The sequence below is a fragment of the Zingiber officinale genome, unplaced genomic scaffold, assembly GCF_018446385.1.
Source record: "Zingiber officinale cultivar Zhangliang unplaced genomic scaffold, Zo_v1.1 ctg199, whole genome shotgun sequence".
Taxonomy (NCBI): Eukaryota; Viridiplantae; Streptophyta; class Magnoliopsida; order Zingiberales; family Zingiberaceae; genus Zingiber; species Zingiber officinale.
Window position 1 is genome coordinate 1 of NW_024589882.1, and position 12,707 is coordinate 12,707.

The 12,707-nt window shown below is 36.2% G+C and overlaps 2 protein-coding genes and 1 long non-coding RNA gene across 3 annotated transcripts; all 3 read left to right on the plus strand.

The window, feature by feature from the left end:
• Positions 1–369: 369 nt before the first annotated feature.
• On the plus strand, positions 370–908 carry LOC122036715. Its single transcript, XR_006127428.1, has 2 exons — positions 370–798; positions 868–908. It is a non-coding gene; the product is annotated as an uncharacterized LOC122036715 (long non-coding RNA).
• An 879-nt stretch (positions 909–1,787) lies between these two features.
• Positions 1,788–2,314, plus strand: LOC122036710 (terpene synthase 10-like). The gene is made up of 3 exons (XM_042596113.1): positions 1,788–1,852; positions 1,943–2,081; positions 2,165–2,314. Exons 1-3 carry the CDS (start codon positions 1,788–1,790, stop codon positions 2,312–2,314), a joined length of 354 nt encoding a protein of 117 aa, XP_042452047.1.
• A 46-nt stretch (positions 2,315–2,360) lies between these two features.
• On the plus strand, positions 2,361–2,877 carry LOC122036714 ((R)-limonene synthase 1, chloroplastic-like). Its single transcript, XM_042596116.1, has 2 exons — positions 2,361–2,408; positions 2,499–2,877. Exons 1-2 carry the CDS (start codon positions 2,394–2,396, stop codon positions 2,793–2,795), a joined length of 312 nt encoding a protein of 103 aa, XP_042452050.1. The 5' UTR covers positions 2,361–2,393; the 3' UTR covers positions 2,796–2,877.
• The last annotated feature ends 9,830 nt before the right edge of the window (positions 2,878–12,707 follow it).

The following is a 12,707-nucleotide window of genomic DNA, read 5'->3' on the forward strand; positions in this document are numbered from 1 at the left end:
AAAATGTTAGAAATATTTTATAAAGATGTTAGGAATACTTTATGACATGTCCTTTATTAAGAAAATTTTAAAAAACATGATAATATTTTGAAATGCATATATAATACAATAATGACACTATAAAAAGATCTTTATTTACAGATGGACATGTCCTCTCGGATGGATCTAGAGGTTAGCGCATGAGGTGTTATTATAATGAGGTCTGGGGTTCCAATTTCGATAAAGCTTTGTCACAATATTTAGACACGTTTTTTATAACAATTTGTTTTCACTATTTTCTCTTAAATTGATTACATACTTAAGCGTTGGAAGATGAATATCGATCATCTCTTCTACCCCAAGTTAGGATATCATGAAGTTTTCATTCAGTCACAGAAATGGAATTTCTGAATAGCGTCTTAAAACTGCCATTTTAATTAAAAACTAAATTTCGCTATATATTTTTAATGAGCTTCTAGAGCATAACGCCAGGCTTAATTGAGCTATAAATATAGACACACACGCTGCACTTATCCCACCAAATTGGAGTTCAGATTTAAGTTTTATTGATCGCAAACAAGAGCGGAAATGGCAACTGGTCAAGTTATGTCTATTTGCGCTCCCATGATTTCCATCCTCCCCCACCGCCCGATGATCGTTGCTGCCGTCGAGCAGCGTGGCCGACGGACGTTCAGGCGAACTCTGCACGTCCGATCATGCAGTGGCACTAGTCATGTGGCTCCCTTGCGGCGGTCGGGGAATTATCACCCAAGCCTATGGACGGACAAGAGTGTGCAATCCCTCACGAGCACCTCCACAGTATGCGAGTGTAGTCGTTGTCGGTCGATCGTCGAAATTTTCTGTGTAACCTTGTTTTGTTTTCCGCAGTTGCAAAAAGAAGAGGAACGTGAGAGAATAAATGTACTGAAGGAACAAACTAGAAGCTGATACGCGAGAAGCAGCAGAGCAACTTCAACTGATCGACCACTCCCTGTAAACAGCTCTGTTATGTGGCTTACCACTTCAAAGATTTAGATTGCAAACGTTTTAAGTCGTCTTCATGCTTCTTTAGACTATGTGAGCTCGAGCTGAAGGACGATCTCATGCCACATCGCTGCTCTTCAGGCTCCTGAGAACGAATGGCTTCTCTGTTTCACAAGGTAATTAATCAATGATCACTAATTAATCTATCGCTTCACAGTTCTGATCATGCATGTTTGTTGCTGTATGCAAAATTAATTACTTAGATTTGTTCGAGATTTAGAGACAAGGGAAACTGAAGCTCACTGTGAGAATCAGATCAGAGGGCTTCTGAGTCTGTACGAAGCTTCATCTCGAAAAGGAAGGAGAGACTTGCTGAAGGAAGCCATGATTTCGCAACAGCAGCTGAAAGCGATTCCTGAGGAGGGATTTGTTCCCAGACTGGCGGTCCAGAGAGCAGGTGGCCCATGCGGCAGCTTCCACTGAATTGGCGGCTGGAGAGAGTGCAGCAAGGTGGTTCATTGAAGCATGCCGTGCGACGACACTATCAACCCTCTCCTCCTGGAGTTTGCTAAGCTCGACTTCAATATGGTTTAGGATGCGTACAAGAGTGAACTCAAAGAGCTCTCCAGGTAAATTAACTGCATCTAATTAATCAAACTTTCGATGTTTTTATAATAACAATTTCAAAGTTTAATTACTTTTTAAATGCAGATGGTGGTCCGGGCTCGGGCTTTCAGAGAAGCTGCCATTTTTAGAGACAGATTACTTGAAAACTATCTGTGGACACTTGGTTTCACTTATGAACCAGAAAGTTAAGATGCAGAATGATCCAAGCAAAGTCCATCTGCTTGATTGCATTGATTGATGATATTTATGATGTCATCGACAGGTGACAGCAGCACATTCACCATCATCGTCAAGTCATGTATATATGTTTTATCACGAGTATCGATCTAAGATCGAGTGAGTTTTGTTGCAGATGGGACTTAACTGCCATGGACAAGCTTCCAGAGTACATGAAACTATGTTTCTTTGCACTCTTCAACATGGTGCACGAAGAAGGCTACTGGGTGATGAAGGAGAAAGGCTTGGACATTGTGCCTGGCTTAAAGAAAGAAGTAAATTAAATTATAAATACTATTTCAATTTTCTTCGTTTTGCTTCTTTGTTATTAATCAATTGTTGGTATATTAATTTTCAGTGGGGAAATTATGCAAAGCATACTTTGAGGAAGCAAAATGGTTCCACCATGGACAAACTCCCAAGCTCCAAGAGTACTTGGAGAATGGTTGGGTATCAATCTCTAATCCGATCATGCTATTTAATGCTTACTGCATGGGCAAAGACTTAACTGGAGAGGCCTTGATGTGTTGTATCCACATTACCATGAGATCACACGCTCCAACATACTTTTTCGTCTTTACGATGATATGGGAACTTTCACGGTAATTATCTAGATATATATACATTAATTGTATCTAGTCGGAGTAATGAATCTGATTGGAATCAAACAACATTTACTTGACTTACTACAGGATGAGATAGAAAGAGGTGATGTGGCGAAATCTATTCAATGCTACATGCACGAGAAAGGTGTCTCAGAGGAAGTGGCACGTGCGAAGATAAGAGAATTGATGAGGAAATATTGGAGAGAATTGAATGGATCTCTTACTTGGGATTCTCCATTAGAGGGGTACTTCAAGAATATAGCCGCTAACATCCCTCGAACGGCGCAGTTCTTTTATGATCACGAAGGAGATGGATATGGCAAGGCAGATGGAGAAACTAAGTCTCAGATCATATTGCTATTATTCGAACCTATCCAAATTTAAAATGAATTCATATAAATTGTACCCTCGTAGCCAGAGGGATCTATAAAATATTATCGAATTAAATAAATGGAAAGTTATTCTATTGTTATGTATCAACTTTAACAAATTTGGTACACTACAAAAAAAAAAAATATAGGTTTATGAGAAAATATAGGTTTCTGAGACGAATTTATAAAAAAAAAATTCACTGTAAAATTTTTTGGGATGAATTCTGCGACAAAATTTTTTTCATCCCAAACCTCTTGTTGCCAACTTTGGAACTAATATTTTTTTATTGTAAATTTGGCAACGAATTTGGGAACAAAATTGGCGAAGAATAATATATCCGTCCCCAAATTCGTCGTCAAATTTGTAACAAAAACTGTATTCGTCGCAATATTGTATACAATTTTGGAACGAATATTTATTTTATTGCAAACTCAGCAATGAATTTAGGATGAATTCGATGACGAATTATTTTTTTTTTTTGCCAAGTTTGTCCCTAATTTGGCGATAAAATTTGGCAATGAATTAGATTTTCGTTGCCAAATTCGTCGCTAATGTTCATCAAATATTATTCTTGTTGCAAAATTTGCGACGAATTTGGCAACGAAAATACTAATTTAATTTGCAACAAATAAATTTTTCGTCCCATGGATTCGTCCCAGATTCGGCAACGAAATTGGAATGAAAATGGATTTGTTGCGAAATTATCGATATACAGTATTTATGATAAATTAGCGACACATTATTTTCGTTGGCAAATTCATCCCTAAATTAAAAAAAATTCCAGAAACAATTTATTTTTACAATTCAATCAATACACACACACACACAGACACACACACACACACACACACACACACACACACACATATATATATATATATATATATAGATATAGATATAACAAATTCAAATAACATATTATATACATTCAACAAATCCTAATTAACATTATCACATCCTATTTCACATACATCTATTAATAATTGAAATCAAATCATAATACAACAAATTCAAAGGTCTCAACAAGTTATACAATATGATAAACTTGAAGCTAGTAAGAACCATCCATTTCATAGCAATGATAAATTAAATTATAAGAAGTACCTTGAAGCTAACTACAAGTATCCTAAATATGATACAACCAATTTTACCACATCAAATTGTTATGATACAACCTATTTCACCATATCAAACAATAGCTACAAATATCCTCTTTTCATCTGACATGGAGAGCATGAGATGCATTCTTAAAATTTCTATCATATGAAAATGTCTCAAATGAAGAAAACACAAACTAGTCAAGATAAATTAGTTGATACTAGTCTTTTAGTACTTATGATTACTTGGTTGCTAGACAAACTCTAATCATAATTCGGAATTTGAACTAATAATGCGGTAGTAGCAAATTTCAACAAATTTATAAAAAGAATGATACCCTTATTTAACTTTTCAAATGCAACTGATAAAAAATAAATAAATAAAATTAAAAGTATAACATGTTCAACTAAGTGTTACTTAGTACTTACCTTTCTCCGATATATATTTCGCCTCACCAACTCTGTTACAAATAAATTAACAATATTAATTAAAATAAAAATTAGAAAAGTTAACAAGTCATGGATTAATGTTTAAACACTAATTATGAGACAAATAATCATCATACATAATTAAAATCATGAACAACCATCACCACCATCATCATCGCCACCATCATCATCATTGTCATGAAGGAATTTGACATCACCATCATCATCGTTATTGTAATGCGGCCAGGCTGGCCCCACCTGAACCGAACTGGCACGCCACCGAATTGCCCATCGGGTTAACGACTAGCTCCACAAACCACCGAAGGTCCTTTCACGTACTTTTCCTCACTCGCACGCACCCTGGAAAACTTCCCAGGAGATCACCCATCATCAAATTTCTCCAAGCCAAGCACGCTTAACTTTGGAGTTCTTAAGTTTGGACTTCCGAAAAAGAAGCTGCACCTTGGTGATATGGATAGTACCATCTAACCTTTTAAGTCATACTTAACCAGAATCTCAGAACCGGGGTATTACAATCACCCCCACTTAAAGACACAACGTCCTCGTCGTGTAACCACGAATCACACCACAGACAAATCCCAGAATCTCCTCGCTAGGTGGTGCCCTGGGTGCTCTTGCCACAAGCGCACTCATGGTCGCAAGGTCACTCTGATACCATCTATAACGCCCCGGCCCGGGCGGGCCCCACCCAGACCGAACCGGGAACACCACCAGAATTACCCATTGGGTTGATTACTAGCTCCACAGATCACCTTAGTGTTAGAGTGTATAATAAAAGTCTAGCCTTTTATAAACATTTTATTTTGAAATAAAGAATCACATTGGTCAAATGTCTATATTTATATGTTAAGTGTAGTTGTTCAATTAATTTATACTGTAGATAACATGGTGAGTGGTGTTACACACAGAAAATCATGTTATCAGTTCTTTATAAATTATAAACAGTAGCTTATGACTAAGATGGATAGGAACAAACCATTGGAATAGTCGTAGTGTAATTTGGTATTAGTTTATCTTAACTATAAAATTACACTAGTACATTCTGAGTATATTGAGCAGAACCATTTAAGGTAAGTTCTTTTTATACTGACTTAATAAAAGAACAAGACCTTTGTTATTATTGAAGTGTGTTCTCTTAATCATGATATAATAACAAGCACATATACTTAATATTCATTTATTTAATTTATCTAAGGGTGTGATTTAGTTCGATAAATCATTAGGCCCGATAAGTTGGGAATGATATTATTTATATGGTGTGTTGTTGATTATAAAATGAATCTGTGTCCTAGTAATCTAGGTTGATGATGTCCCCAAGATGAGCTCATAAGGATTGTCATGTAAACCCTGCAAGTGGACTTAGTCCGACATGATAATGAAGTTGAGTGGTACTACTCTTGGAGCTATATATTAATTAAGTGAGTTGTCAGTAACTCATTTAATTAATGGACATTCTATATCTTAAACACAGGGAGAGTAACACACTCATAATAAGAAGGATCCCAAAATATAATTTGGGATTGGTGCGGTAGTTCAATAATAATTCTCTAGTGGTATGAATTATTATTGATGAAATTAGGTTGGGTGTTCGGGGCGAACACGGAAAGCTTAATTTTATCGGGAGACCAAAATCAATTCCACTGCTCGGCCCCTATCGTAGCCTCTTATTTATAAAGTGTTATACCCACCTATACCCACCTTCTTATCCAACCTTAGGTGGTCGGCCAAGCCAAGCTTGGGCCAGCCAAAGCCAAAAGGTTGAGCTATTGTAGTAGCCGGCCAATGCTTGGAGCTCAAGCTGGGTGGGCCGACCACAAGAGAATAAAAGGATTTTATTTTTAAAAATCTTTTCTTATGTGGATATCATGGTTTTAAAAGAAAGTTTAAAATTTAAATCTTTCCTTTTATAGCTTTCTACAAAAGATTAAGTGAAAGGTTTGATATTTTTCCTTATTTGTAGTTAAAAGGAAGATCTTAATTTTTGATAAACTTTCCTTTTTTGTAACCATCTTCATGATTTAAAAGACAGTTTTAAAATTAAATCTTTCCTATTATAGTTTCTACAAAAGATTAATAAGAGATTTGATATCTTTCCTTATTTGTAGATTGAGAGGAAGATTTTAATTTTAGAGAAAGCTTTCCTTTTTGGAAATCATCCACATGTTTTAATAGAGAGATTTTAATTTATAAAATTTTCTTTTATAACCAACCATGAAGGGAAAATTAATAGAGAAATTTTTATTTTTAAAAATTTTCAAAAACAAATAAGGAAGTTTTAAATTTGTGTTTAAAACTTGCCTTATTTGGAGCATGTGAAGGGGCCGGCCATGATAAGGGTTAAAAGGAATTTTTAATTAAAATTTTCTTATTAACCAATGGCAAGAAAAATAAGGGAATATTAATTTCCTTATTTGCCAAGACCAAGTAATATAAAGAGAGGGAAGAGGTGCCTCACCTCATAACACATATCTTCTATTTTCCTCTCTCTTTTCATCCTTGGTGGTGGCCGACCCTATCATCTCTTCCTCTCTTCTTCTAGTGGATGAACCTATCATCCTCTTGGAGCTTGTTTTGGTGGTCGGATTTGCTTGGTGAAGAAGGAGAGAAAGAATGCTTTGTTTCCTAGTTTTCCTTGGAGCTTGGTTGGTGGCCGAGACTTGCTATCTCTTGGAGAAGGTTGCTTGGCCGAAACTTGGATGAAGGAAGAAGGAGGCTTGGTGGGTTCTCATTTCGGTAGATCATTACCTACACAACATTTGAGATAAGAAGAGGAATACGATAGAAGATCAAGAGGTTGTTGCTTTCAAAGAAAGGTATAACTAGTAATTATTTTTCGCATCATACTAGTTTTCTTTGTATGAATTCCAAACACAAGAGGCATATGATTCTAGGTTTCGAATTTATGATTCGAGTTTATGTTTCTTTTGTTTGTTTTTTGAATTTGTGATTCGATTGTTCTTTTTGGTTAAACTTAGGGTTACTATAAGGAAATTAAATATTAAATTTTTTTAAAAGGCTTTGTCTAGGCGGTGGTGGATGATCCCATACCCAAGAAAGCCTACTACCTCGCTATGCAGTCCTGGAAGCCAATTTTAGAAATTAATATTTAATTGAATTTGTAACATGGGTGGATTTGGATCAATAATGTTAAGTATCGTTTGCGATCCAAGTCTAAACCACTAAGAGCAGATAAGTTAAATTTGGAATCAATAATGTTAAGTTCCATTTGTAATTCTTAATTTAATTTCTAAAGAATACAATAGGTTGTTAGTAAAGGTTCAGGACTTGTACAAAATTTTTGTATAGGGAAACCAATATGATATTTCGCATAGCAACTAACAATTGGTATCAGAGCTAGGATTTGCCTCTGTGTGTTTTGGTTTTCAGTTTAATTATGCACATGTCATACATAATTTAGGCAGGATAATAGTAGGATGTGCTAACTTTGTGGTTGCAGACTTCAACTATTATGGCTTATAGATATTTTGTGTGATTGGACCCTTGGACATGTCAAGGGAATTTTATTGTGTGTGCATGATTGTAATATTAAATACAGCAGAGTTGTATTAGTTATTAGGATTTTATATTTTTGTTTCGATCTAGATTACTGTACATTCCTTTGTGGAATATAGGATCGTATATGTAAAATTCTATTTTTGTTACGGATTGTATCCTTGCGAGTGGTATTATTTGTGCACCAGATGCGTAGCGGAAAAGAAGCAAGATAGATGCGACTAAACCCCATGGCGGTGGCTAAAGATGGCAGCAGCTAGGGTTGTCAATACCTGAGGACAGTGACGGAAAAGGCCATAATAGTTGGAAAATTAATTTCCATATTTATTGCTTTTATTTACTGTGATGTGTGTGTGCATAGTTTAAAATTCCTCACCTTAAATAACTAAGTGGTAGAGGGATTAGTAAATAAATTCCACGGTCTCCATTACTGGTTTGTAAGTGATGCGATAAACTTGCGTGTTAGCTCTGAGTGCCTCCCTCCCCATCGGATGAGTTTGTTTGCAGATTACTAGATCAAACTTCCTTTATGGATGATTATAGGAAATTATTTAGGAGCGTGTGATCTTCTCCATCTGAAGGGGCACAATCCTATTTAATGAACTAAGTATCAAGTAATGGTATATACTTAGGCACAATTAATTGTATCCTCCCCATCGGAGTCACTGCTATTATTTGTGCAATCGAAGGAAAAACCAACTATTAATTTTATTTGTCATAAAGATAGGTTGACAAGAATAAAATTAATGGGTAAAACCTCCTCTTACAAATGTTTGATTTTGTATATATCCACACTATCGTGGCATGCAAAATTCACGGTGTTTGAGGTGTTGGTAAATTTAAATAATATTATTTGAGGAATCAATATTATTCTAAATTTAGAGTCATGACCAAAGTTTATTTTGTGATTCTTAGGATGACTTTCAACCCATTGGCCATTATACTGAAAGAGAACAAACTTACTGGTCCAAACTACATAGATTGGAAAAAAAACTTGGACATTATCCTAACTGCTGAAGGCTATAAGTTTGTACTGTTAGAGATCTGCACTGATGCACCTAATAGTGATTCTAGTGAAGAGGAGATTGAATATCATAAGAAATGGGTCAAGGCAGATGAAATGGCGCAGAGTTACACTTGGTTTTTATATCAAATGTGCTGCAACATCAGCATCGAGACTTACCAATAGCTTATGATATAATGAATAATCTCAAGGAACTCTTTAGACACCGTAATCAGGTTGCTAAGCAAGAGGCAATGAGAAAATTAATGACAACCACCATGATAGAGGGTACACCCGTAGGATCATATCCTAAAGACGATGGCTTATTTAAATGAAATACAAATCCTTGAGCTGAAATCGATGGGGAAACCCGGTCGATATTATTCTCCATACGCTATCCAAGTTTTAAGCGATTCCTGAACTATAATATGAATAAGAGGATGTATTAATGCAAAACTACTGCGAACTTCAGCAACATAAGGTTATTTTATCATAATTCTCAAATTACTTTGCTAAAAATGTTTCAACTTCTAAGTCAAAAGGCAAGAAGAAGAAGAAACAAGCTCAACAAAGAAGGTGAAAAAATCTCTAGGTACCGGACCTAAAGCTGGAGGAGAAGCCAAAGGGCAAGTGCTTCATCTGCAAGCAGTATGGACATTGGAAGGCAGATCCTCAGGAGAGAGAACAATAAAGGTATATCTTATTCTCTAGTAGTTGAAACATGTTTAGCGGTATTATCTACCAGACCTGGTGTGTAGACACAGAGCCAACGATCATGTCTGCAATACATTGTAGGGTTCGAGGAAACCCGTCGACTATATGAGAGAGAGATAACCATCTACATGGAAATGCTACGAAAGTGGAGGATGTTGCATGGGAGACGCCTACTTATCATTTGATAGGAATAGAATTTTGATTTTGAGAAATTATCTTTATGTACTAACTTTTAGAAAGAATTTAATTTCAGTTTCTAAATTATTTTTGGATGGACATACTATTTCTTTTGATGACAAAGTGGTTGTCAAGAAAAATAGAGTTATTATCTGTTCTAGTACATTAGTAGACAATTTGTATACTCTAAATCCAATTTTCTCACAAAGCAACAAATGGAAATTATTAACACATCTTCTAATTCTAATAAGAGAAAGGAACCTTCGAAAATGAACCAAACATATCTTTAGCATTTAAGGCTTGGTCACATTAACTTGAGTAGGATTCAAAGGCTTATAGCCGATAGACTCTTGGGTTCATTTGTGTTGGAAAACTTTCCAACTTGCGAATCTTGCTTGGAAGGAAAAATGACCAAGAGACCTTTTAAGACCAAGGGGTATAGAGCCAAAGATTTGTTAGAACTGGTTCATTTTGATTTGTGTGGTCCTATGTCTATCCAGGCAAGAGGTGGTTTCGAATATTTTGTCTCTTTTATAGATGACTATTCGAGATATGGGTACATTTACTTGATGCGCCACAAGTCTGAATGCTTTGATAAGTTCAAAGAGTATAAGGTTGATGTGGAGAAATGTCATGGTAAAAGTATCAAGATACTACGGTCTGATCGTGGTGGCGAATACCTCTTTGGAGAGTTTAGGAATTACTTATCAGATGCCAGGATTCAATCCCAATTATCTGCACCTGGTACACCCCAACAGAACGATGTGGAATAAAGGAATATAACTCTTATGGGAATGGTTAGATCAATGATGAGTTATTCAGAATTACCAAATTCATTTTGGGGATATGCCTTGGAAACGGCAGCACACATTCTAAACTTGGTACATTCTAAATCAGTATCTTCTACTCCCACAGAATTGTGGAATGGGCGTAAGCCTAGTCTAAGACACATTCGGATTTGGGGTAGTCCAACACATGTGTTGAAGGGAGAACCACCGACAAGTTGGAACCATGAAAGAAGTTTGTCTGTTTGTTGGATATTCCAAAGAAATGAAAGGTGGTTTATTTTATAATCCTAAAAATCGAAGATCATTGTTAACACCAATTCTCAATTTTAGAAGAAGATTACATAATGGACCACAAGTCCATGAGTAAAATTATTCTAGAAGAAATAAGAGAGGTCACGCCTGACTTAGTACCAACAGTACAAGATGAAATATCACAAGATAACGCAACACCTAACACAAATGATACACAACCTCAGACAGTACCTCGTCGTAGTGGGAGGATTGTGAGGCAACCAGAAAGATTCATGTTTTTGGGAGAGTCATCGGACTTGATCCCAGGTAAACATGAACTTGATCCCAGTACATATGACGAAACACTCCAAGATAAAGATGCAGCATCTTGGCAAAAAGCAATGAATTCAGAAATAAAATCTATGTATTCTAATAAGGTCTGGAGCTTGTAGAACCATCAAATAGTGTAAAAGCTATTGGATGTAAGTGGATCTACAAAAGGAAAAGAGGGACGGATGGGAAGGTGGAAACCTTCAAAGCAAGGCTTGTTATGAAAGGGTACACTCAGAAAGAGGGAATTGATTATGAGGAAACTTTTTCGCCGGTAGCCATGCTTAAGTCTATCCGGATTCTTTTATCTATTGCTGCTCATATGGATTATGAGGTTTGGCAAATAGATGTCAAGATAGCTTTCCTTAATGGAATCTTGAAAAAAGCATCCATATGAAGCAACCAGAGGGGTTCATTGAAAAAGACAAAGAGCATCTAGTATGCAAGCTAAAACGGTCTATTTATGGATTGAAGCAAACTTCAAGGTCTTGAAACATCCGGTTTAATGAAGTAATCCGATCGTTTGGATTTACCCAAAGGTCCGGATGAGTCTTATGTATACAAGAAGTGTGATGGAAATGTGGTGGTATTTTTTGTACTATTTGTAGATGACATTTTGTTAGTTGGAAATATATCAAGGTGTTGTCGGAAATAAGGGTATGGTTGTCCAAGCAATTTGATATAAAGAACTTGGGAGAATGTGCACATATTCTAGGGATCAAAGTAATAAGGGATCGTAAGAAAAGAATATTGTGCTTACCCCAAGCTTCATATATCGATACAATCCTAGCTCGTTTTAGCATGCAAGACTCCAAGAAAGGTTTTCTACCTTTTAGGTATGGAGTAGCTTTATCTAAAGAGATGTCTCCGAAGACATCAAAGGAGATAGAGAACATGAAGACAGTTCCTTATACTTCGGTTGTCGGAAGCCTAATGTATGCAATGCTATGTACGAGACCAGATATTTGTTTTGTCGTGGGTATGGTTAGCAGATATCAAAGTAACCTTGGACAGGGACATTGGACTGTTGTAAAGCATATCTTAAAGTACTTGAGAAGGACTAGAGATTATATGCTGGTTTACCAAGAAGATGATTTGCTCCCTATAGGTTACACGGATTCTGACTTCCAATCAGATAGGGACAATAGTAAGTCTACGTCAGGCTATGTGTTTACTTTAGGAGGTGGAGCTATTGCATGGAGGAGTGTTAAGAAGAAATGTGTTTCGACTCAACCATGGAAGTGAGTATATGGCAGCCTCTGAGCATCAAAAGGAATGTATAGCTCTGCAGTATTTTATAATACAATCATGCACATATATAAATTCCCTTGACATGTCCAAGGGTCCAATCACACACATAAAACTATAAGCCATAATAGTTGGATCCTGCATCCACAAAGTTAGCACATCCTACTATTAACCTGCCTAAATTATGTATGACATGTGCATAATTAAACTAATACCAAATACACAGAGGCAAAACCTTAGCTCTGATACCAATTGTTGGCTGTTACTCGGAAAACCTAGAGGTTCCACTGTACAAAAATTTTGTACAAAGGTCTGAACCTTTTCCTAGCTACCATGTGTTCTTTTAAATTAAATTTTGGATCACCTGCGGAAC